General features: G+C 39.8%; 1 protein-coding gene across 6 annotated transcripts in view; it reads left to right on the forward strand.

Annotated features, from left to right (window-relative positions):
- Positions 1-27,855, forward strand: part of tmem68 (transmembrane protein 68) — a 52,924-nt gene that overhangs the window by 11,559 nt on the left and 13,510 nt on the right. For 2 of the 6 annotated variants that reach the window (XR_009239987.1, XR_009239989.1), the window contains exons 3-8: positions 886-1,059; positions 4,218-4,317; positions 5,637-5,804; positions 6,567-6,760; positions 6,966-7,026; positions 7,753-7,892. Coding sequence is in view for 4 of the 6 variants with exons in the window: in XM_058625978.1 (XP_058481961.1) it covers positions 886-1,059; positions 4,218-4,317; positions 5,637-5,804; positions 6,567-6,760; positions 6,966-7,026; positions 7,753-7,892; positions 19,805-19,909 (942 nt within the window). In the remaining 2 variants the exon portion in view is untranslated. Of the gene's footprint in view, positions 1-885; positions 1,060-4,217; positions 4,318-5,636; positions 5,805-6,566; positions 6,761-6,965; positions 7,027-7,752; positions 7,893-15,566; positions 15,648-19,804; positions 24,634-27,855 lie in introns of those variants that run through there. The other 4 variants (XM_058625993.1, XM_058625987.1, XM_058625978.1 and 1 more) reach the window with 4 other exon arrangements.

The following is a 27,855-nucleotide window of genomic DNA, read 5'->3' on the forward strand; positions in this document are numbered from 1 at the left end:
AATAAGGTCTGCATTTGACCATTAAAAACTTCACATTAGGTGAGCATTGTTTCTCAGTAGTAGCAGAGTCCATGCACCAAGCTTTGTTAATATAAATGCACAAACCACCACCTCTAGTCTTGCCGGAGTTGTCTGCTATCCTATCGGCTGTGTGTGGTGTCCTGCTAACTCAGTAGCGTTGTGCGGGCAGCTGTTGTTTAACCATGTTTCAGTGAAAATCATGACATTTGAGTCCATAATCCGCCGGTGATGGAGAGCCATATTTCATCCATTTTGTTTGCCAGAGAACGTTGGCGAGGAAAATGTTGGGTAAAAGGAGCCGGTGTGGTGTTAGCTTTAGCTTAGCTCGTAGCCCTCCGTGCCTACCCCGCCTTTGTTTACGTTCTCGGTGCCGTCTGCGTGCACTTCTGCCCGGCCGGGAAGAGTGAGCAGCCTCCGGTGTTTTGGAGATCTCTGGGATGAGTCGAAGATCGGCGTTAAAACTGTCCAGAAGCTCCTGTTTGCTATAGGACAGCAACGCAGAGCAGTTCTGGATGAATAATTCGGTCAGGAGTAGATAGAAAACTGCTAAATTGCAGATTCTGGAGAGACGCTGAGTCTCGTGTTGTTCATGCGCCACCATCTTGTCTTCCAATATATCAATATATTGCCCAGCTCTGCTCACAGTACAGTTATGGCATAACATTAAAAGAAGTTAATCAATAGTTTATCACAATTACTTGACAATTCATCTCGAGCTAAATTTCCCAAATGAAACCAAACATGTCATGTGAAAGGCACTTGTCATTGAACACAGCGTTGATAGTTTTCATTCTCAGGCAAACATAGGTATTTGAACATCAGCTGTTTGAGATGTTTGAGATATGGTGTTTTCTTGTTCCACAGGTGTGTGTGTTCCATGCATTGGAGGAATGGGCCGGTCTCGGTCAGGTGGAGGACTACCTGAGTGTGTTGGAGTACCTGCTGTGGGTCTTCACTCCTCTGGCTATTGTCTTCATCTTGCCATTTCTCATCGTCATCTTGCTTTACCTGTCTATACTCTTCCTTCACGTCTATAAGGTACGCAGATGCTCCTCCTACACTTTATGAACAGTGAACCACAGTTCATGTCATTTACCAAAAAATATGCCTGTGGTCTATATTCACAACCCTATAATTGTCTTCAACATGGCTTTGCTGTAGAAATTATATGCTCTTCATTTTAGGTGTAATAAAGAATCTCTCAAAATACGTGAAGACGTAGTGGAAGGTTTTTGTGCAGCCATTCATTTTCAGAAACTTAATTACTTTTTCAACCACTCTAACCACTAACCCATCATGACACCCAAGTTTCTTGCTAGCCAGATAGGGAGTCGATATTAATGCAGATGTTATAATGTATTGTTTGTTTGGCTGGGAAGACCAGCAGTTCAGTTTTGAAGAGGTTTTGCTGGAGATGATGGGCTTTCATCCATGCAGAAACGTCAGAGAAACAATCTGAGATTCATGCTGGTCATCAGGTGGGAATGACAGATACAGCTGGACAGATATCGTCAACATAGCAGTGATAAGAGAAGCTACAGTTAGGCCCAGAAATATTTGGACAGTGAAAAACAACTTCATTATTTGGGCTCTGCATGCCACAACATCGGATTTGAAATGAAACAGCTACAATGGAATTGAAGTGCAGACTTTAAGGTTTAATTCAAGGGGTTGAACAAAAATATATGATTAAACATGTAGGAATTGTAGCTATTTTTATACAAATGCTCCTCATTTCAGGGGCTCAAAAGTAATTGGACAAATAAACATAACCCTAAGTAAAATGTTACTTTTCAATATTTTGTTGAGAATCCTTTGCAGCCAATGACTGCCTGAAGTCTGGAACCCATGTACATCACCAAATGCTGGGTTTCCTCCTTTGTGATGCTTTGCCAGGCCTTTACTGCAGCTGTCTTCAGTTTTTGCTTGTTTGTGGGTCTTTCTGCCTTAAGCTTTGTCTTGAGCAAGTGAAATGCATGCTCGATTGGGTTGAGATCTGGTGATCGACTCAGCCATTGCAGAATATTCCACTTCTTTGCTTTAAAAAACTACTGGGTTGCCCTTGCAGTATGTTTTGGATCATTGTCCATCTGTACTGTGAAGCGCCGTCCAATCAACTTTGCTGCATTTGGCTGAATCTGAGCAGAAAATATATCCCTATACACTTCAGAATTCATCCCGCTGCTTCTGTCTTTTGTCATATCATCAATAAACACAAGTGACCCAGTGCCATTGGAAGCCATGCATGCCCATGCCATCACACTGCCTCCACGATGTTTTACAGAAGATGTGGTGTGCTTTGGATCATGAGCTGTTCCAATTCTCCTCCAAACTTTCTTCTTCCCATCATTCTGGTACAGGTTGATCTTAGTCTCATCTGTCCAAAGAATGCTGTTCCAGAACTGGGCTGGCTTCTTCAGGTGTTTTTTGGCAAAGTCAATTCTGGCCTTTCTATTTTTGAGGCTGAATGGTTTGCACCTTGTGGTGAATCCTTTGTATTTACTCTCATGAAGTCTTCTCTTTATGGTAGACACTGATACACCTACTTCCTGGAGAGTGTTCTTCACTTGAGTGGATGTTGTGAAGGGGTTTTTCTTCACCATGGAAAGGATTCTGTGATCATCCACCACTGACGTCCAGGCCTTTTTGAGTTCCCAAGCTCACCAGTGCACTCTTTTTTTTCTCAGAATGTACCAAACCGTTGATTTGGCCACTCCTAACATTTCTGCCATCTCTCTGATTGATTTCTTCTTTTTTTCAGCCTCAGGATGGTCTGTTTCACCTCAATTGAGAGCTCATGACCGCATGTTGTGTGTTCACAGCAACAGCTTCCAAATGCAAACGCCACACCTGGAATCAACTCCAGACCTTTTAACTGCTTAATTGATGACAGGTTAACGAGGGAAGAGCCCATGCAGCCTTGTTATTTTTTTGCAGCCTTCGGAGTCAATTGTCCAATTACTTTTGGTCCCTTGAAAAAGAGGCGGCTACGTATTAAAGAGCTGTAATTCCTAAACCCTTGCTCCAATTTGGATGTGAATACTCTGAAATTACAGCTGAGCGTCTGCACTTTAAGCCTATATTGATTATATAATTGTATCCTGAATATGTTTTCGTAAACAGCTAAAATAACAAAACTTGTGTCACTGTCTAAATATTTCTGGGCCTAATTGTATGTGAGCGGATGATCTTGCACAGCGTGCTGGTGTACATGGCAAAGAGAGCCTTGGAGCACACCTGTGGCAAGGCGGTGTGGTGCAGATGTGTGACCTCAGCTCAAAGGAGTGCATCAGTGATAGGAAGTCTGAAGAGCAGGGATTGTCTAAGTAGATGTTCATATCACCTAGGACAGGGACATTCATCTAAAATTCTATTAGGTCCACTTAGAGAAAATTTCCTCAAGCAAAGGTCTGGAACATCATAATGTCTAACTTGCATTATTATTTAGTAGTGGGATATATACTTAAGTAGCCTAGTAGTCTGCATGTAATCAATAACTGACTGTCAGATCAAATATATCGCTCTTTTCTCTCCGTCTGTCGATTATTTTCTCAATTTATACTTTGGTCCATAAAATGAAAATGAAATGAAAAACGGTCGTCAGTGTATCCCAAACCTCAAAATGACGACTTTCTTAAATGTCTTGCTTTTATCCAGTAACCAAAACTAATCAGTTTAAACTAAATGGAGCAAATAAACCAGAAGATATTCATATTTAAGAAGCTGGAAAAATCAAAGAACTTTTTTTTTTTTTTATCTCAACTCAACTCTAATAGTATATATAGAGCACATTTAAAAAGGTTGGTTGACCAAGTGCTGTACAGAATGACGTCAATAACAATCAGTAAAATAGAAAACATAAAAATTAAAACCATACAGTGCATAATAAAAGCAAACAAACGGGAGTCCAGGTCAACCTGAATTATCAATTAAAAAAACACTGAAATCAATTATCAGTATTGTTAACAATTCATTTAGTAATTGATTTATAATCGATTAATCGTTGCAGCGCTACTACATCCCAAGAAATTGTCTTCAAAATCTTTTTAGTTTTTGAGTTATGCTCCTCATAGACAAGCACAGGCAAAAACATAACATTTGATTAACATTGTATTGTTAAAAAAGAATGTGTGGATGTTAAAATGTTTTGCTGGTCCAATCAGATGCTTATGATTCTTGTTGTTTGATTCTAACAGAGGAAGAATCAGCTGAGGGAAGCTTACTGCAACAACCTGTGGGATGGAGCCAGGAAGACGCTGGCTACTCTGTGGGACGGACATGGAGCCATATGGCATGGTAAGACACTGATAGGATAAGATGGCCTTCTCATGACATCTTTTTTTTTTATTATGCAGGACATCAGAAATATAGCCTGAGGTTGTTTCAGAAAGTAGCTACAGTAGCTTTTTTCCATGTCTGATGAATATTAAGTGAAATACATATTTGATTATTTTCTTTATGTCTGAAATTATCTGTGTTTGGCTTTTACTTTGCATGCACTTATTTTCATTCTTGAGCGTAAAATCCAATTCAATATGTTTTATCTACTCGAACCATTAAGATACTGTGTGAAAACTAAAAAGCCACGTCACTGATGTCACTGTCACAATGGCTGGATAAGCTGGCTGTATTTCTTTAATCAGGACGAAGGACCCCGATTCCATATTTTATGTATTTTATGTAAATGGGAATTTTTGGCCCTCTCTGCGACTTCAGAAAGCACAAGCCAAAAGACAAAGTAGCATGAAAATGGCCTGAAGGTCTAGTTTAATGTTTCCAGCACCCATGTGTGGTTTGTTCCCGACCTGATCCAAGGGCAGAAGATGTGCGTGATGCTGAAGATGAAGATGATAGTAAAGTCCACTGAGGAAAATTCTGATTGAATTTGGGCTGTATAGATAGGATTTGATGATAATTTTATTTTACTCATGCTTTTTTGCAAGATACTTTACTTCAAATTCACGACTCTCCTCAAATCGTGTAGCTAAATAAATTAAATTGGAGAAACCTCAGCTAATGCAGTTTTATTTTTACCTCTCTTGGAATGTCATTCAAGGATTTCTTGCTGTTTTTGGCACTTAGTCATTGGATTGTCATAAGCAGGACACGTGTTCCCACATATTTATCCATATTCATATCTTCTGTGTACAAGATTAAAAAAAAAAAACATTACACATTTTGGAGATGTAAGGGGCTCCATACATATCATGTATTTGCTACTGTAAACTTAACTTTTTTACAGTGTTACTGTGAATAAAGTTAACAATAAATGATCTAGATATAAATGTGCCTCCTGTGAAATCTCCAAATCTCTTGGTTTCAGAAGAAGTTAGAATGACTTATATAAGGAATTAGCAAAACTGATTTAAAACAGCACTATGTTTTTTCATCATTTTAAATTTATTATTGCCTCAGAATTATACAGCGCTGTCTTGAATAGACTTATTATTATTATCATTATTATTTTTATTATTATTATTATTATCATTAGTATTGTTATTATTATTATTATTATTATTATTATTGTTATTATTAATATTACTATTATTATCATTACGCATCCTTTCTGTGTTTGGATGTTGTAATGTTTTTTTTCTCTTTAATCATTTAACCAGGCTATGAGATCCATGGACTGGAGAAAATCCCTGATGAAGGACCAGCACTCATCGTTTATTATCATGGAGCCATTCCCATCGACTACTACTACTTCCTGGCCACTCTTATCATCCAGAAGGGGCGGACGTGTCACTCTGTCGCTGACCACTTCCTCTTCAAGATTCCAGGTTTCATACATGAGCACACTTGCATACATTATGTCAGTCAGAGGTCTCATAGTTGATTTCATGCAGCCCAGCACTTATTATGAAGTTATAATGAAAACTGGCCCATGACCTCCTCCAAAGTAAACACGTTGCACATCATGTGTTGTTTTGTTAGCATGAACAGCGGACAATATTTGAAATATTATAAAACTTGTATGATAATATTGCTGTAATAATACTACATTAAGTTGTGTTTTTACACATTAAATGTATTACATTTAACATTTAATCAAGCTCTTTGATTTTTGGGGAAACACCAATTAACATTTATTATTGACAATATTAATATTTATATTTATGACAATAAAAGTGTTTTATATTCTTAATAATGAAAGTAGAGGGAAATAAATACAATTCTAAGATTATAAGATTTTCTTTGTTTCCCTGTAGTTAAATTACAGATAGCACAGGAGGAGCTAACATCTGCTTTCTTTACGTACAGTTTTAATATGCCAATCATATACCTGAGTGGAAACACTGAAAAATACTGAAAATAAAGTGTGACATGTGTAAATAACACTACACTGTCTCTCAAACAAGATGCATCATGATTTGAAAATTGTAAAAAAAAATCTATTGTCACACTAGTCACTGATTCTTTACACTTCGTGATCCATGTTACTTTGTCCTGAACTTAAGTTAACATTAGAGTGTACATATCTCACTTTTCACTTCCTTCTTTTCTTCTGTTCTCTTGTGTCCTCCCTGAATCTACCCCTCCAGGGTTCAAGTTACTTTTGGAAGTTTTCAGTGTGATCCATGGTCCTCAGGAAGAGTGTGTGCGGGCTCTGAGGAATGGTCACCTGTTGGGCATTTCTCCAGGAGGAGTGCGGGAGGCCCTGCTCAGCGATGAGACCTACCCTCTTCTCTGGGGCAAACGCAAAGGCTTTGCCCAAGTTGCCATTGACTCTCAAGTGGTGAGTCATCGTCCTGCAATTCCCTAAAAAACTGTTGCGACCCCTAAAGTTGCAACAGTTGTAGATTAACAGTATAAATTCCATCACATTGATGTTACTTTAAGCTTATGTGTACATTTCTTGAATAAATGATTCTTTCTCCACATACAGTGTAGGACGTTCTTTACTCTAATCTCCTCTTTCCTCTGCACTCTCTGTCTTTCAGCCAGTCATTCCAATGTTTACACAGAATGTGCGGGAAGGCTTCAGGTCTCTGGGAACGCTCAGTAAGTGAAATCACAAGATAACGTCACTGAAGTGCTGGGAAATTAAAATGTTACTCATTATGCTCACTATGGCCAAAGATAATAATGACATCCCAATACGTTCATTATGTGACAAATCGATTTATACCAATATTTCTTACACATGAACACAGGTCTGCAATGACTGACAATTCATTGATTACTCAAATAATAAATAAATGAATTGATTGACCACTCATTTAATTGTTCAATATTTTGATTACAGATTAAACTGTGTGTTTTATTTTAATGATTAAAAGGAGGTCTTTAATTATTCAGCTTTATAAATGTAAATTTAAGACTGAGGACATAATCAGGTTTCAAGGTTTTGGAAAAAACAGTCAACATTTTTCTAAAGGTGTCTTGCTATGGGAGACCAGGCCCTGTGAAGCTGAGGCAGGTGATGAACGCAGTGCTCCCATTGTGAATTTCTCTGTGAGATGAATAAAGTATCTATCTATCCATCTAACCACAGACTGTTCAGCCCACTCCCCTCTGGGAGGTGTTAGAGGTCTCTCCGCACCCGAACGAGTGCGGAGAGATTAAACCCTAGTCTGGAAGGATATTGTTTAAAAAGAAAAAAACTAACCAGTCTTATTCTTGACATAGTGTATAATCTGAGATTTGTGATAGAAAGCCTCTTGATTTGATGACATCTGCAGTCTTATTTGATTTCTCTCATATCCTCTCATATCTGTGTCTGGCCAGGTTTTTTCCGCTGGCTGTATGAGAGGTTCCGTCTCCCTGTAGCCCCCATCTATGGTGGATTTCCTGTGAAATTCCGGACCTTCCTTGGGGATCCAATCCCATATGACCCCAACATAAATGCTGCAGAGCTGTCAGAAAAGGTGAGGTTGGTTGGTTGAGCTTACGTGAGGAGGTCCACTAGTACAAGGACATACAACTGAGGGCCAAACCCTGGCCACAAATATTTGCTCATTTTTTAGAATGTGTGGAATGCTAGACTGATGCAGATCCTTATTTTAGTATGACTGGGTGCATGGGCGTCCGAAGCACTTGAAATGTGGAGGGGACACACTGGTGTGGGGTCTGTGGGTCCTCCCTTAGGACATTTGTTGTAGATGGTTGTTGCTTTTACCTGCTTTTACCTACAAAAGTAAGCAAAACGCACCCGTGGGGGAGGTGGGTGTTTTAAAACCCCACACTTTTTTCGGTGAGAGGGTTCAACAACCACACTTTTTCTGCAGTTTTGCACAAATGCCTCACTAAAGTCGCTCCGTTTCTCTGGCCACTCTGTTTCTGCTCTTACTGCATCTGCCTCCTCTCCCCCTCCCTCTCCTCCTCCACTCCTCCTCTCCACCTCCTCTCCTGTTGTTGCCTCAAACATGACACCGGCTTTGAGTTTGACCGGCTGATGATTGGTTGTTCTGCCTTAAGTCCCGCCTCTCTTGATATGTTAGATTTATCTTTCAGCTCATGCTGAGGAGGCGGGAACTAGCTGGTTCATAGTTCACACACTATAGAGTTTTGACTTATTTTCCATTACTGTCAGTCACCTTTGGACATATGGAAGCCCGAAGTCAATATTGATAATAAAATATAAGACATTATTTAATTATCATATCAACAAGCTGTGTTAAATATCTATGTGAAATAATTGAGTAAATAGTTTTTTTTGTTTTTTTAATACTTTATTTATAGTTTACAGGTTTTTCAAAGACAGTAACAGGACATACGGTAGAAAAAACAACAACAAAAACAAACAAAACAAACAAACTAGCTGCCAGAAACTACACAAGATAGCTCTTTTGTTCAGACAAAGTTGTCGAAATATCAGTATCTCCAGAGCAAGGTAAAATTACATGAACAACTTAATCAAATCCAACACCGTAGTTATATAACCAGATAAGTCAGAGACCCTGTTATCAGGTTATGTGACACTGTGCCAAGAAAGTTTGTACAGACGGAGTTTTTCCATCTGTATAAAGGACAGCATTTCTTTCAGCCAGTGTGCAAAACAAGGTGGAGTGGTGGACTTCCAGGTTCGGAGAATAAGTTTCTTGGCCACCACCATTCCTATCTGCCAAGCCATCTGCACATTGCGTGGTAGCTCAATAGTCAATACAGAACATCCAAAGATGGCCAGGTCATGGTTATGCTGAATGTCCTTGGAATAGGCTAGCGACATCCACTCAATGATTGCAGTCCAAAAACTACTCAGAGTTGGGCAAAACCAGAATAGATGCGCCAGTGATCCCTCAGCTGAACAACACTTGTCACATACAGGAGACACCGATGGAAAGATGCGGTTTAGTTTCATTTTTGAATAGTGTAGTCTATGAATCACCTTATATTGAATTAGCCTGTAGTCGGGGGTTAATAGAGCAAGAATGAACCCGGGACATCGCCTCTTCCCAGATCTCTGTTAATATCTCTGAATTCAGGTCGCTAGCCCAGGCATTCTTAATGTGATCTGAAGAAATAGTAGTGGTAAAGCAGTTCACAAATTTTGATACCAGCTGCTTCGAATCCGGAGGGAGTAAAAGATTTTCAAGAAAAGGAGGAGTGGTAGGGGTGAATTCAAAGTGTGGGCAATTTTCCTTAGTGTAATGTCTGACTTGAAGATATCGAAAGAAATGGGAATTTGGAAGATTGAGCTTAGTCCCTAATTGAGTAAAAGATGCAAATTTGCCATCAATGTACAGATCTAAAAAATGTTTGATACCCCTCTCTCTCCAGACGCCAAACACCCCATCTAGCAGTCCAGGCTTGAATGAATGATTTTGACATATTGGAGTATAAATGGAAACACTGGGAGTCTGGCAGGCCACCTTTATCTGACTCAATATTCGCAAAGAATGCTTTAGGGTAAAATTGTGTTTAATCGACTTGTCTACCAGGGCAGAACCAGAAAACAGAAGGGCAGGAAGTGAAGAATTTTTGACCGCAGAGGCTTCTAGTTGTAACCATGAAGGGCTCCTATCAAACAGATCGCCTCTGCTTTTCCAATAGGTAAGAGCCCTGGAGTTAGCTGCCAAATAGCAGTGTTCAAAAATAGGCAGACCAAGGCCACCCTTCTTAAGAGGTTTGTGTAGATGAGCCCTGGATATCCTGTGTGATTAATAGCCTCAAACAAAGGGCAATATAATAGAATCAAGCTTCTTAAAAAAGGATGCATTTAAATATACAGGCAGGTTTTGAAAAAGATTAAGAAACCTAGGTAGGCTCACCATTTTAATAGTGTCAACACGTCCAATCATGGATAAGGGCAGTGTCCTACAGGACTCGAGTTTCTCTAACCCTTCTATGAAGTTCAGTCTGAAAAGATGCTCTGGGTTCTTGGTCAGTTTCAGTCCAAGATAAGAGAAACAGTCTTCCACTACTCTGAAAGGCAACTTATTCAGGAAGTCCTCAGTAAATTGATCCACTAAGGGCATAAATTCGCTCTTTTGCCAATTAATGGTGTAACCAGAAATCTTCCCAAAGGAATTTATATAATCCAGTAGGATGGGGATAGAGACTGCTGGGTCGGCCAAACAAACAAGGAGATCATCAGCATAATGGGTCACTCGGGTCTCAATGTCACCCAACTTGATGCACTTTATATATATATATATATATACTGCTCATTTGGACAATGCACATTTTCTACAGTATGACATTGCACTCCATTATGCCACTCCTTTATTTTGGCACTTTTTTTTTTCTCACTGTTGCACATTTTACATTTTATGTTTATAATATTTGTTTGTATTGCTGCTATGTTAAAACAATTTCCCCTTGGGGATGAATAAAGTATTTCTATTCTATTCTATTTATGTCTGGATGACCCCTAAGTGCCAACGGCTCCAGTGCAATGTCAAACAGCAAGGGAGACAATGGGTCCCCTTGGCGAATGCCACATTGCAATGGACTGGATTTATCCCCATTTATGAGAATGGAGGATTTTGGATCAGTGTATAATATTTTAACCCGTTCTATGAATGGGTTAAATCCCAACCTCCTTAATGTCGCAAATAAATAGGGCCACTCAATCATATCGAACGCTTTATGAACATCTAAAGATAATATGGCAGCTCTGTCGTCTAGAGTTGCACGATACCCACGGTACCCCGCTGTGCCAAATCGTGACGGTTCCTACTATACTAGAAATTCTACAGGACGGTACTACCATGGATAACTATACTACCGGTGCTACATTGCGGCCGCCTCTACTCTCCTCCCGGCTTTTCACTGCATGCTACTCCCTTGTAAACAAACCCACATTGCAACTACTGTAATCGAACGACACAGCTGCTGAATGATTGGCTGTTTGCCTGTTGACGTTCAGGGATACGATTGGCTGTTTCGGCACGCTGGGTCCGCCCGTCTGTTAGCTGATTGGCTGTTCATGTGTTTCTGCCGGCAAGAACGAACTCCATGAAGACAGCTCCGCTTTGATAGAAATTCGTTTCAAAAAAAATAACAAGCTAAAGTTCTGTCTCGCCCAGAAGCGCGCACGGCTTACAGTCACAAACACATGGCAGAAGCACCAGGCCCGAGCGGTGAGTCGGCCATGGCGTCGTCAGTGGCACCTCTAACTTTGCTAAAAACAAACAAACTTCAAAAGTCACATTTGGAACTATTTTGGCTCTAAACAAGGCACAGACAGGGAAAAAAAAATAGACGATGGCCGTCCACTGTGCAGGCGCTGCCAGCAAGCTATAGGAGCCAAAAGAGGGAACACATCCAACCTCATAAAACACCTGCAGTGTCGTCACCCAGATTTATATGTTGAATACCAGGTTAGTATGCCCTGTTTATTTTCTCAGTGGCTAATATTAAGCTATATGCTCCGTGAGCACATAGAAAATGCATAAAAATATAGTTTTCGCAGGGAATCAGTTCCTGTTTATTGTATTTTGTTCTCTATGGTTTATTATGTTGGAAAAGAAGCATTATTGTCAAATAGATTTGTTTAAAAGACAGTGGATTTGTTATCCTAAGTTGATTATTTATATTAGTTTAACATAAATTAATCTGCAAAGGAAACTGAATGATTATTTATATATATATGTATATATATATATATAACAACATTATAAGTAATTAATAAGTATTTATAACTTGCAGTTCATAAAAATAATAATAATCTAAAAAGGCTGCAGTATCGTGAAAATACCCGGAACCGGGATACTTTGTCTGGTATAGTATCGTGGTTACTCATTTTGGTATCGTGACAACTCTACTGTCGTCCTTGCCATAAGTGGCATATAAAATATTGAGAAATTTGCGGACATTACAGAAGGAGTACCAGCCTGGGATAAAACCAGTTTGGTCCGGGTGAATGATACCAGCTATATGCTTGCCCAAGCGGTTTGCTAATACTTTTATAATCATTTTCAAGTTGTAGTTTAGGAGAGCAATGGGCCTGTAACTGCCAGGGTCTTGTTTTTAAATGTATCTTGAATCATTCGCAGCAAAATAGGAGCAAGGACATCATGGAAGGCTTTGTAAAACTCTGGCCCGAACCCGTCTGGTCCGGCCGCCTTTCCAGTAGGACATGCTTTGATGGCATCCTGTAACTCAAACAGAGTAAAATCCAAGTCTAAATTTTCCCTGAAAACTTCATCCAGCCGTGGGAACTGAAGCGAATCAAAAAACTGGTCAAAGTCTTCCTGTGTAGCTGTTGATTTAGAAGTGCAGATTTCAGAGTAGAACTCACTAAATCGTTTGTTGATCTCCTTTAAATCAGTCAGCATCTGACCAGATTTAGATTTAATTTTATAGATGGCTCGTTTTGCTTGTTCTCCCTTTAACTGCCTAGTCAATAACTTCTGTGGTTTGTCGCCAAATTCAAAATGTCTCTGTTTAAGTTTTAGAAGTGTCTTGCCAATTTGTTCCCCGAAAATGGAATTGTATTTATATTATTATCATATTTTAACTTAAGAACGTTATTATAATCCGTTTGGAGCAAAGAGGTTTTATAAGCCTGTTCCGCAGCTAGCAATTCCTTCTCAATCGTGTCCAACCTGCCCCGCTTAGTCCTTTTCAATGTTGCTTCGTAAGAAATAATTTGACCCCTAATATATACTTTGAGTGTCTCCCACAGTATTGAATCATTCACCTCCCCATTGTCATTGATCTCAAGGAACTGCGAAATGTGCGATGTGATGTAATTCCTTAAATGCCTGATCTGTGAGCAAAAAAGGTGTTGGAGATCAACTATAGTGGCAATAATTTGATTGATAAAAATAAAATATTTAAATTAAATATTTTGGAAAATTAATTAAATGTTAATTAATTCTAGAATGGGGCACCACCCTGAAAACAGGGAAAAGACAATCAATCTATGCCTTTAAAATCAGTCTTAAATAATCACTGTAATTGACTATGAAATCAAAGATATCCCAATTTAACAGTATTGAAGGTATGAATCCGAGCACAGACCCTCTCAACCCCCATTTGTCACAGTATTCATGTACAAAAGACACAAAGCATTCCTTCAGGTTAATAAAAGTAACAATTTATTAAATCAAACAATGAAATTAATTAAACAATCATGTTCACTAAAAGTGAACATTAATGTAGAATGAAAATCTACTGGTTGAATCAACAAATATTACTTGCTAAGCTACAACAACACAGGCTATATACAACATAAACACCAATATGTGTGTCTGTGTGTGTGTGTGAGCGTAACATGAGACAAAGACGTTTCTCAATACTCAAGTAAGCAAGTATGTACTTGCTTACTTGGGAAGTATATACTTGAGAAGTACACTGGGAGTATATACTTCCCAAGTACGGGAGTACACAAGTATGTGGTTGTTTCTCAATACTCAAGTATGCAAGTATGTATGTATTGTTCTGCTGTTTGAATGGTGGCTGGCGCCAAGTGCTGCAGCCTCATTACCGCCACCTACGGTGTTGATAAATGAACATATGAAATACTTTTAATAAATGCATATATATGTTGTTATTATTTTTAGATTTTAAATATTTAACTTCATTTATTAATTTATTTCTATTAAAATATACAATACAAATAATACAATGTGGAAAATAGATATGTTACAGCATTGTAGAGTAGTGTGTGTATATATATATATATATATATATGTATATATATATATATACATATATATATACATATATAAATGTATGACGTGTACAAATATATACTACTCTACATACTATACTATACATATCTAATATTTACATATATTTAAATACAGATACAATGACCGTGCGACTTTAATATAAATCTAACATTCAAAGTTAAAATAAATAAAACATTAACAATATACAAACCTTCAAACTGTCAGGTCAAAAAGTTTCCATTAAAAACGAAATAACACGTCAACAACAAATCCATGGATCACACCCAGCATCTAATGACAGCGACGTCTGAGCCAGCGGATCATTTCATCAGGACAGGCCGAAGTAACGCTGCTCTGTGCCGGGCACAGTGAGCGCCGAGTGTCCGCAGAGGCGGAGCTGATCACCTCCGACAAACGTCGCTGCCAAACTATAAATACGTCATATCTTCATACACAAACCACATGTTTGAATTCTAAATGACTAATTTCTCGCCTCAAATGATGTTAAAACTTTGTTCCGGGACACAGAAAAATATTTATTTTAGATTTATATTTCTATTATCTGCTGCTACGCTCCGCCGAAATGTATTCTGGGATACATGGCCATCGCAAGTATGCTTAAGTCACCTCCGATGCATACTTGGTAAAAATGGGCGGAGCGAGAACACTTCTGGGTTTGAGAACCGTCCTCGCTGTTCGCTTACTTGAGAATTGGAACAGAACTTGGACTGAGGCTGATGACGTTTTCACAAGTACGGGAGTACGCAAGTACGCACAAGTATGGATATTGAGAAACGGCCAAAGATAAGACGGGAGTGACGCGGCTGGCCAAGCAAAGCCACTACCACTTCCAACACCAAAGTGGAGAAGGCATGCGCAGTAGCAGTGACTGTAGACGCACGCTTCCACCAAAGATGGCGCCAGAAACAACACATGTGATAGCATGGCTGCAGAGACACGTGTTTGACGCAAGATGGCGCCTATGAGGAGACTCTCATTCATGAATGAAAGAGAGAGAGAGTGAGTGAGTGAGAGAGAAAGAGTGAGTGAGAATCGTGCTTGAATAGCGGCAGACCAAAGGTGTGTTTCAAAGCACAGTGTGTTCAGTGAATGAAACAAAAGGATCGCGTGCGTGTCTTCTACACGCTCACAGCGGGAGAAGACACGTCACTGCAGGGGCTGCAGTGGTGCGCTCTGCTTTCAGCAGCACATTTAAACATACAGGGCGATCAAAGAAAACTATCTCACTGCGTGATCGCATGGCATGAGAAGAGAATTAATAAACGTGTAAACAAATACAAACAGTTAACAACAGTAAAACAAATACGAACGTGTGGGTGCACAATCCAACACGTTCAACACAAAGGAAAGTTTATAAAACACAGAACCTAACCTAACTCTGCCCAGAACACTTTGCCTCTTACTGTGAGCTGTTAACTCACTGTTAACTCACTGTTAACACGTTTTGCGGTCCGTCAGGTCCGGTCCAGTGTGTTGGAGTCGCGGAGCGTGGACGGGCCGTGGATCACAGCGGACAGCTGATGATTCTATGCGTCGGCGGAGGATGGTAGTTTGGGCATCAGGTTCGGAAAGAGATGTCGGCCCAGGTGCGGACATCGCGGGTCGGAGGATGGCAGCTGGCGGCTGCAGCGTCTCCATTTCAGTTCTGGAAGGATGCGTGGTTAGACGCAAATCAAGTTTCTCACTTGGGCAGCGAGTGTGAAAGTGGCACGGCTTCTTCAAAAAGGGCATAGTTCGTGTGGCATGGGGCCGCATGGCCGGAGCTCTGGACTCCAGGGCCCCGGGGGCCCTTTGGGCGGCCCCCAAATGAAGAGGAACAAGAAGAGAGACAAGAAGAAGAGAGAGGAAGAGAAAACACGAAGAGGAACACAAAGAGAAAGAGAAATGTCTGTCCTCTGGTTTTATAGTGTTTTCAGGGGCAAGGCCTTAAAACAGAGAACGACCAATGAGATTCACTGACCCGATGGAATGCTGACCAGTCGTAAAAGAACTTGAATCATCATCCGGGATCAGGTCAAATACCTTGCGAAAAAAAGCTGGGTCATCTGTGTTCGGTCCGTAGATATTTACCAGTATAATGGGAAATAAATTGATATAGCCAGATAAAATTATAAACCTGCCATTCAGTTATGGAAGAGTGAAAACGGAAGGGTACAGATTTACAGAAAAGAATGGCCACGCCTCTAGCTGTGGATGTAAAAGGTGACTGGTAGACTGGTGACTGTGAAATCCAGTTAGCTCTGAGCTGAATGACTTCAGACCGGTGGCACTTACTTCACATCTGATGAAGACTCTGGAGCGGCTCTTCCTCAACCTCCTCAGGCCTCAGGTACAGCACGCTGAGGACACCCTACAGTTTGCGGGCAGAGGTCAGTGTAGATGATGCCATTCTCTACCTCCTACACCGAGCCCACTCGCATCTGGACAAGGGAAGTGGCACAGTCAGGATCCTCTTTTTGGACTTTTCGAGTGCCTTCAACACCATCCAGCCCCTTGTACTAAAAGAAAAACTCACCAGAATGCGAGTGGACCCCTGCCTGGTTGCTTGGATTTCCAGCTACCTCACAGACAGACCACAGTATGTCAGGCTGAAGGACATCACGTCTGACACTGTGGTCAGCAACATCGGAGCTCCTCAGGGGACTGTGCTGTCTCCCATCCTCTTCACTCTGTACACTGCAGACTTCTGCTACAACTCTGAAACGTGTCACATCCAGAAGTTCGCAGACGACACGGCCATCATGGGGTGTATCAGAGACAATGAAGAGGAAGAGGAATATAGGAGCCTGGTGAGGAACTTTGTTGTCTGGTGCCACATCAATAATCTGCAGCTCAACACCTCTAAGACCAAGGAACTGGTCATCGACTTCAGGAGGGACAGACCCAGTTCGAGACCAGTTCTAATAGGAGCAGAGGAGGTGGAGGTCGTTCAGACCTACAAATATCTTGGGCTGTGGCTGGACAACAAGCTGGACTGGACAAGCAACACAAGGCATCTGTACAAGAAGGCCCAGAGGAGGTTGTACTTCCTGAGGAGGCTACGATCCTTTAACATCTGCAAAAAGCTCCTGTGGATGTTCTACCAGTCCACTGTGGTTGCCAGTGTTCTCTCCTACGCCGTGGTGTGCTGGGGCGGGAGCACAACTAAGGCAGACTTCCACAGACTGGAAAAACTCATCAGGCGGGCCGGCTCGGTGGTAGGAATGAGGCTGGACCCTCTGGTGACAGTGGCAGAGAGAAAAACTCTGGACAAACTGCTGAGCATCCTGGACAATGCCAGCCACCCTCTGCACACTGTCATCAGCAGCCAGAGGAGCCACAGAAGCCTCAGCAACAGGCTGCTCCTCCCAAAGTACAGGACCAACAGGCTGGGGGATTCGTTTGTCCCCCGGGCCATCAAACTGTACAACTCCTCACTGGGGGGGAGGAGGGCAAACAAAACAAACAGTACGAATTAAACAAACAACAACCACAACAATAACATAATAACATGTGCAATAAAACCATAGACATGTGCAATAAAACCCTGGGCATTACGGGGTAACTGTAAGTGTGTGTGTGTACCTATGTGTGTATATGTATGCATATATATATATATGTATATATGTGTGTATGTGTATATGTATGTATGCATATATATGTATATGTATGTATGTGTGCGTATGTATACATGTATATATGTATGTATGTATGTGTGTATATATATATACATGTGTTGTGTGTATGTAGGTATACATACATATATATAGCATGGGTCACTTTCATTTTTATTTTTATTCTTATCTTATTTTATTCTATTCTCTATTTTTAACAGTGCTGTGTGTGGATGCTGGAGCTGTTAATTTCCCCGAGGGAACCTCCCAAAGGGATTAATAAAATCGTCTGTCTGTCTGTCTGTCTGAGTATTCTATGCTGAGTGGCTTTAACATGTGTTTCTTGCAAGAATATTATGTCCGATTTCAGTGACTTCAAATGTGCAAAAACTTTACCTCGCTTTATCAGGTGGCCTAAACCACGGACATTCCAAGAAACCAAGGATATAGAATCAAGCGTATTATTCATTTGTAATACCTTGATGGAGTGACAAGATTAAACAATAAGCAACAAAAGTTAACAGCATTGTAATAAAACATAAAATCAACATTGAGTTTGGCAGCCAGCAACAAACAAACAAAAAAGGTCAAGTCAACAGTGCTTCCCCAAACGAAGCAAAGTTACCCTCATCCACATCAGGGACCACCGGGCAAAGAGAAAAAAACGGAGAAACTCACAGCCCCTCTATGGCACACACAGAACAGAACAGATTAAGACTAACAAACGCCACAATAAAAGTTCACTCGGTACACGTCCAGACTCTCTGCACACAAAATCAAAATATAGCCTTTCAAAGCTTTCGGTCGACAAAGTTCTTAGCTTCTACCGGGTTGCTGAATACCTTCACTTGATCCTGGTAATGGACATGGAGCCTGGCCGGGAAGCGCAGCGAGTGGCGAACGTCCTTCTCCCTCAGCAGTTGAAGCACCTCACGAAAGCTCCGCCATTGCTCCATCACCTCTGCAGATAGTCGGGAAAGATCAAAATACGCTGACCTCCATAATCCAACGACCGCTGTCTCCCGAGCCGCAGAATCTTTTCTGTATCCTGTGCGAGGTGTACGCGTGCAATTGTTGTACGGGGTCTGGAGCCTTCCGGTGGTTTGGGCTGTTGTGTGCGGTGCGCCCGATCGATGACTACCAGCTTGGTGAAGACATCATCCCCCAACAGCTTGGGAATTAGATTGGAGACGAACTCGGTCGGCCTCCCTTTCTCTTCGCCTTCGGGAACGCCAACAATCTTTATATTGTTGCGCCTGGATCTACCTTCCAGGTTTCGCAAGCTTGGCCCGGAGCTTTTTATTTTCCTGCTGCAGCTCGGCGACTGAATTTTCCACAGCATGGATGCGCTGCTCAGCTCAAACTTGTCAAACCTCTCATTAAAGGACGGCAGCAGCTTGTTGGAAGCTCGTCTTTCTCCTCGCCTGATGACATGCCCTGATGACTCACACAAAAATTGAGAGTCTGGCGTGCAAAAGTGCGCCCCTAATTAGTATAATTTAACACTCTCAGTCTCAAGCACCGACATTGCGAGAGCATTGTTTTAACATCAATAAATGTTAGACTTAGTTTCACGTAGTTTGAGTCCTGTGGTCTTCTCATCATCTTGATTTTATTTTTCTCTCTCTAGACCAAGAACTGTTTCATATAATACTGAAGCACAGGGCATTAACACAATATTAAAATACTAAACTCCTAATAAATGTCTAGGATATGTTTATTTTATTCTTGCTGATAATCAAACATACCAGCATATGACGCTCTGTGCACTATACTGGGCATAGCTGGTGCTAGTCAAATCCTTTTTCATTGTTAAATTTAACATCAATCTAATGTGACCTAGGGCTAATGTAGAGGCCATGTAACAACATTTTCAGATGGCACTGAGACGTTATCTCATCCTGCACTGACTGTTCACCTGTAGCCATACTTTGTGCATGTGTGTGTGTGTAGGTATTAAACCTGGAGTAGTAGTAGTTAAATAAGGGAAACACAACGACTTTCATAGTCCAGGCCTCCACTAGATATTCATGGAAACACCACCTCCTTGTAGCTAATGCTGCTGACATGGTGTGTTGTTGTTTTTTTTTGGGGGGGGGGCAGGTGCAGCAGGCAGTCCAGTCTCTGATAAACCAGCACCAGCGGATCCCAGGAAACATCCTGAGAGCCTTGTTGGAGAGATTCCAATTGAAACCTAAAGGTCATTAACATCAGCAGTACAGTGTGTGTCACACCGGCTCAGGGTGTGTGTTCACTGCTTTCTCACCTGCTGAAGTTCTTTTTAAATGTGTATTTGTGCTTTACTTTGACTCCCTGACACCTGATTATGTCCAGGATGAATCCCAACGTTGTGATATTTGACTATGTTACCACTGAAATAATAAATTAAAAGATAGCTATTTTTTATTTTACACAATCATATCCTATTTTTTTGTTTTTTTGACATGATGTGATTGGTCATAGCCATTCTCAGTCATTACATCTATTTATTGAAAAGTGTTAGACACACTTGCTGAGAATCTTAATGTGGATTAGTCATTTAGTTGTTTCCATCACTGTCCATGTTTGTGAAGTGTGGTGCCTGTGCACACTGTTGCATATAACTGTAAACTGTTGGAGCACTTTGAATGTACACATCTTCAGTTTCACTTAATGCCCAGCAAACAGTGGTTGGTACACACACACACACACACACACACACTGGTGTCCGGCTGCAGGTTAGACCGGTGTCTATCCAGGCAGAGTGGAAAGTGATGAATGTTACCACGGTAACGTGGAGGAGACTGACCTCAGGTTACAGCAGGACAGTAACAGGATGTAGATGAGATTAACTTCAGTTTTTTCCTATAATGTATTTATTGTATGGATAAATGAAGGATTTTCAGGTCTTTACTTGAAATTGTAATTTCTTCAAATGGATTCTGGTGTGGTTAATGTTAGTTCTTTGAGTGTGACATTTGTGTAAGTAAAGACAATTGTGAGGAGTGATCAGACAATACATGATATTATCGTGATGAAAAGCACTTACAATAAGTCAACCACAATGAAAGAAAAAAAAAACATACAGTACTTGTGATTTATTTGTTCATGTGCTATTGTCCCATGCCTAGTATGAGGTTCTGACAATGAGTCCAACAGTAAAGCTGATACTAAGTTTTCTTACTATCGTTTGTGAAGACACAAATAGTGTTGTATAAAATGACAAAATATTCTTCCACACATTCTAATGCAGTGCCCTCCTATAGTATTGGAACAGTGAGGCCGATTCCTTTATTTTTGCCATAGACTAAAAACATTTGGGTTTGACATCAAAAGATGAATATGAGCTTTTTCAGCTTTTACTTCCAGGTATTTACGTCTGATCTGATACACAACATAGAAGATGGCACCTTTAGTTTGAACCCACCCATTTGTCATGTGAGCAAAAGTATTGGAACATGTGACTGACAGGTGTGTTGTGTTGCCCAGGTGTGTCATATTACATTCTTTATTCAAACAATAAATAGCACTGAATGTCTACGCTCAGTATCAGATCGGGTAGGACATGTTTTGCATGCAGACTGCATTTAAAAGTGGAACCAACATGAAAACCAAAGAGCTGTCTACGGGTGAAAAACAAGAGAGAAGATGGGAAATCGATCAGAGACCAGCCAAATATTAGCCATAGCCAGTACAAGCATTTGGAATGTCCTGAAGAAGAAAGAAACCACTGGTGTACTAAGCAACACATGTCCAACAGGTAGACCAAGGAAAACCTCAGAAACATTGTGAGAGCTGTAAAGAAAGAGCCTAAAACAACTGTTAGTGACATCAGCAACAACCTCCAGAGAGCAGGAGTGAAGGTATCACAGAAGACTTCATGAACAAACACACAGAGGCTACACCAGAAGATACAAACTACTCATTAGCATGAAGAATAGGAAGACCAGGCTGGAATTTGCCAAAAAGTACAGAGACGAGCCTCAAACATTCTGGGACAAAGTTTTATGGACTGATGAGACAAAGATGAACTTTTACCAAAGTGATGGAAAGACTCCCAAACAGTCAAGCTCATCTGTGAAACACGGTGGAGGTCATGTCATGATGGCTTCTTCTGAGATGGGCTCATTCATCTTCATTGATGATGTAACACATGATGGCAGCAGCAACATGAACTCAGAAGTCTACAGAAACATTTGTCTGCCAATTTAAAGATGAGTGGGAGATCCTTCACCATGCAGCGAGATAACGACACACACACCAAGGAGTTCATCACAAGGTCTTAGACTGGCCAAGTCACTGTCCACACTTAAGCCCTATAGAGCTGCATCTGACCTGCTAAAGAGGAGACTGAAGGGAATACAGCCCCAAAACAAACAACAACTGAAAGAGGCTGCAGTGAAAGCCTGGAAGAGCATCACGGCAGAAGAATGCAAAGGTTTGGTGATGTCAGTGAGTCACAGGCTTGATGCACTTATTGAAATCTAAGGATTTGCAACTAAATATTAAGTCTTATTCACTTTAATCCTTTTTAAGTCTGTCTGTTCCAATACTTTTGCTCACATGAAAAATGTTGCGATCCATTACAAATAATGCCATCTTCTATATTGTGTCAGATCAGATGTAAATACCTGGAAGTAAAAGATGAAATATTCATCTCGTGTCTCATATTCTTCTTTTGATGTCAACGCCCAAATGTGTTCATTCTACGGCAGAAATAAAGGAGTTGGCCTCACTGTTCCTATACGACAGGAGGGCACTGTATAAATCAGCTCCTTGACTTACAGTCAGTTGTTAAGGGGAAACTTGGACTTTGTAAGGTAACGTTTACCAACATTTACAACGTGGCCTAAAAGAAAGAAGGCATGGTGAGGAGACAATATTCAGACTTAGACGCCTGACTGTGACCGTACATGTTTAGTATATTTAATTACCCTTAGAATGAACCAAATCACTAAATCCATGCTTTAGACATGATGAATTCTAGTCTTTCAGTTGCATATGTTGCACTAAAATAAGTTATTAAACATGAGACAACATAAACATTTCCCCTCAGGGTTATCCAGACCAAAATAATGACTGAAAAAACAGAAGCATTACAGATGGGATCAAATAATTCATGTTATTGGATCATAATAACAATAATAATAAGTCATGAGGAAAGATGCAGCACCCCATTGTGGCACATTTAAAAAAGAATGTATGTGTTTTTTATCACTGTACTCAAACAAAATGTTGTATGTCAGATGGTAGTGATGATGATAATGATGCTGCTACTCACAACTGTCTTAAAACCAAAATCACTTGCTTGAACATGGCTGTTAATTATGGACTCGAAGGAAACACTGTGTGTTTGTTCCTCAGGGTTTTTTTATCTTCTTGTTTTAGAATAACATCAGAAACTCGTCTGTCTGTGAGTTTCCAGCTTCTCAACTGATGGTGGAGTAGTGGTTACCTCACAGTGAGAAGCTTTGCATGATCCTCCTCTGTGTGCATGTGGCCTTCCTCCCGTCTCCTCCCACATGCAGAGGTGAACTCTAAAGTGATTATTGGTCTTTGTGTGTTTGCCATGTGATGGACTCATGACTTCTCCAGGGTGTGGACACCATGTGGCCCTCGTGTGGTGGATACAGCAATAGATGATGAATGTATGAATGGCCGTTGCCATGATGCTTGTCAGTAATGACCAGAAATGGTCAAGTGTGTTTACTTGGTTCTGACCTGAAGGACATGTTCATTTGCTGATTCATGCATTTGTTTTGTTTTTTCTCAGACAAAAAACTTTTTTTTAACTTTAAAAAAATGTATGTAGTCCCATTTTTTGGCATTAATGCCAATGTTGCTTACTCCCATCTTTAATATTCAGATATTGTGTAAGAAGTACGAGAAATCAGTCTAAAGTGATCTGACAGTGACTTTCGGTACTGTATCACTGTAAAGCCGAGGTTTCAAACTCACAGCCTGTGATTATTATTACCATTATTATTATTTTCATCATCATCATTAATATTATTATTGTTATTATTATTATTATTATTATTATTATTATAATAATAATAATAATAACAACAATAATAATAATAGTAACAAAGCTTAAATGAATCACAGTTTGAAATGTATTCAACATAAAATGATACATATATTAGGGCTGTCAACCGATTAAAAAAAAAAGAACTAATTAATCGCACAATTTTCTGTAATTCACGAAAATAAACCTGAAGCTTATTACAGAAATGTATTTATATAAAATCATGAAATGAATGTAGAATCAACCAAAAAAAGTATATTTAAATTAATTTCTTTAATTAGTGGACACTGAAAGAGACAAACACACACACACAAGTCAGGGAGGGCAAGAGAGAAAACACAAACTCACACAGAGAGAAAGACGGAGAGATAAACAGCACGTGCACACACACACACACACACTTTAGTTTTATATACATATATGTGTATATATATTTTTTATACAGTACTGTGCAGAAATCTTAGGCCACCATTAGATTTGTTGTTTTAGCAATGCTATAACGACAATAGAGGATCATTATTTCTATTCCCCTTTACTGGAACACTTCCAGAAAATATGTATGCAGTTTTTTGTTTTACAAAAACAAACAAAAAAACATCCTCTACAGGTGTCAGGTATTTAGAGTGATCTACCCTTACACTTGAACAATAACACAGCTCTGTTAATACTGGAGTGGAACCTTAATTAATGTTACTGGTAAATCCTGTTTTTGTTCTATTATTTCATTTAAAGAAATATCTGCTGTAAAAGACGTCTATTACGGCAGGTTTATTCAAGACATAATTGAGCATGACATACAAATGTTGCATGAGTTCAACTCATTGACGGCTCGCTAATATATAAGACCAGCTTTAAGTCACATCACTTCATTCCAAATTCCAGTGTTCCTGTTGCACAGTACTGTATATATATATATATATATATATATATATATATATATATACATATATATGTATATATATATATACAGTGGTGTGAAAAAGTATTTGCCCCCTTCCTGATTTCTTACTTTTTAGCATGTTTGTCACACTTAAATGTTTCAGATCATCAAACAAATTGAAATATTAGTCAAAGACAACACAAGTAAACACAATGCGGTTTTTAAATGAAGGTTTTTATTATTAAAAACTGTGTGAAAAAGTGTTTGCCCCCCACTGTTAAAACATAACTGTGGTTTATCACACCGTAGTTTCATTTCTCTAGCCACACACAGGCCTGATTACTGCCAGACCTATTGAATCAAGAGACCACTTAAATAGAACCTGTCAGACAAAGTGAAGCAGAAACAAAAGATCCTCGAAAGCTAGATGCCGAGATCCAAAGAAATTCAGGAACAAATGAGAAAGAAAGTAATTGAGGTCTATCAGTCTGGAAAAGGTTATAAAGCCATTTCTAAAGCTTTGGGACGCTAGTGAACCACAGTGAGAGCCATTATTCACAAATTTAGAAAACATGGAACAGTGGGCAACCTTCCCAGGAGCGGCCGGCCAACAGAAATTAGCCTAAGAGCGCAGCGACAACTCATCCAAGAGGTCACAAAAGAACCCACAACAACATCCAAAGAACTCCAGGCTCACTTGCCTCAGTTAAGGTCAGTGTTCATGACTCCATCATAAGAAAGAGACTGGGCAAAAAAAGTTCCAAGACCAAAACCACTGTTGGGCAAAAAGAACATTAAGGCTCGTCTCAATTTTGCCAAAATACATCTTGATAATCCCCAAGACGACTTTTGGGAAAATACTCTGTGGACTGACGAGACAAAAGTTGAACTTTTTGGAAGGTGTGTGTCCCATTACATCTGGCGTAAAAGTAACACCACATTTCATAAAAAGAACATCATACCAACAGTCAAATATGGTGGTGGTAGTGTGATGGTGTGGGGCTGTTTGCTGCTTCAGGACCTGGACGACTTGCTGTGACAAATGGAACCATGAATTCTGCTGTCTACCAAAAAATCCTGAAGGAGAATGTGTGGCCATCTGTTTGTGACCTCAGGCTGAAGCGAACATAACCCAGCAGGACAATGATCCGAAGCATACCAGCAACTCCACTTCTGAATGGCTAAAGAAAACCAAAATGAAGACTTTGGAGTGGCCTAGTCAAAGTCCTGACCTGAATCATATTGAGATGCTGTGGCATGACCATATAAAGGCGGTTCATGTCCGAAAACCCTCTAATGTGGCTGAATTACAACAATTCTGCAAAGATGAGTGGGCCAAAATTCCTCCACAGCGTTGTAAAAGACTCATTGCAAGTTATCGTAAACGCTTGATTGCAGTTGTTGCTGCAAACGGCGGCCCAACCAGTTATTAGGTTTAGGGGGCAAACACTTTTTCACGCAGGGCCATGTAGGTTTAGATTTTTTTTTTTTCAATTCAATTATTTGTATAGCGCCAAATCATAACATACATTATCTCAGGGCACTGTACATAGACAACATCAAAGAGAGCAGAGAACCCCAACAGTTCACACAATGAGCAAGCACTAGGCATCAGTGGAGAGAAAAAACTCCCTCTTAACAGGAAGAAATCTCTGGCAGAACCAGGCTCAGAAATGTGCAGTCATCTGCCTCGACCGGTTGGGGTGAAAGGAAAAATGGGGGACAGCGGAGAGGTGGGGGACAGAAAGGGGGGGAGAGAAAGGACAAGAGGCAGATGAGGTAGAGACAGAAAAGAGAGAGAGACCAGGAGCAGATACACAACAACTGTATCAGGTTACAAGTTTATACAGTTAATGATATCGACTTTTTAATTATAGCACAATAATAATGGTGATGATGTGGGTAGCCTCAGAAACTGGATCTTGGCCCCGCAACCTGCAAGATGAGAATACAGAGAGAGAGAGAGGGAAGGAAGGAAATACACAAACTAGGGAGAGAAAGAGACAAGGTTAATGACATATAAAAAGTCAAAATCATATCCTGAGTGTGAGAGAGTGAATGTGCTTGCACCACAGATAAAAAATCCCCCAGCAGTCTAGTTCTATAGCAGCATAACTAAGAGCTGGTCCAGGTTTCCATGAACCAGCTCTAACTATAAGCTTTATCAAAAAGGAAAGTTTTAAGTTTAACTTTAAATTAACTTTTCCCTCCCTTAATAATAAAAACCTTCATTTAAAAACCGCATTGTGTTTACTTTTGTTGTCTTTGACTAATATTTAAATTTGTTTGATGATCTGAAACATTCAAGTGTGACAAACATGCAAAAAAATAAGAAATCAGGAAGGGGGCAAACACTTTTTCACACAACTGTACATACATATATATATACATAGATCATGTTTAGTGTTTTTATTGCAGCTGTGAATATGTTTATATGTACTTAAGTGTTGATGAACTGTGTATTTGACTTTGAAATTCCATCATGAATATCATGATTGTGATATGATTTGAAGCTAATTTCCCACATTTCACATGACAGGCCCTTCATGGCCGCCAGGTCCTTTTAGTTTGAGACCCCTGCTGTAAATTTGACATGTTATACTGACAAAACCTCTTTAAATGGCAGTGGTTTGTTTGTTATTACATGATTATTATGACTATTTATTACATTTTTTCAAACATTTTATAGAATGAATTTTGGCCATGGCGTCCATGTTGCTGAAGTTGCAATAGGTGCCTTTCATGTATGAAAGTCAGCAGCAGATGCTGGACAAACTAAGACTAAAAGACACGACATATGCACACAGTGAAACTGTTCAGCTCAGAAATTATGAATTATAGGATTATGTTCAGTGTCTTCTCTTATACCTTCATTACAAGCATATTACCTTTATGATGAGTCTATTCTAAATTGTATTACAGTTATATAATCCTGATATTTATGTAATGACGGTTTTTAAAATACAATGATCACTAAACGAAAACTTTGATAAGTTCTGTTTTATTTCTCTCAAACGGCTGCTCACAAATCCATCACTGTCAAAGTATCTGCTTCATATCAACATAATTATCATTGTTCATTTTATTATTGCATTCTATGTATATATGTATATGTATACAGTGATTTGACAAAGACGTTGCTGCACAGGTTTAAAAGATGCCTTGTGAGACCAAGTGTGTCTTTGTGAGTGACGAAGATTTTCTTCAGTTTTTTGATGACAATCTGTGTTTGAAACGATGCCGATGTAATAACAAAATGTTCCAATT

This window comes from Solea solea, chromosome 1 (assembly GCF_958295425.1).
Source record: "Solea solea chromosome 1, fSolSol10.1, whole genome shotgun sequence".
NCBI classification, from domain to species: Eukaryota; Metazoa; Chordata; class Actinopteri; order Pleuronectiformes; family Soleidae; genus Solea; species Solea solea.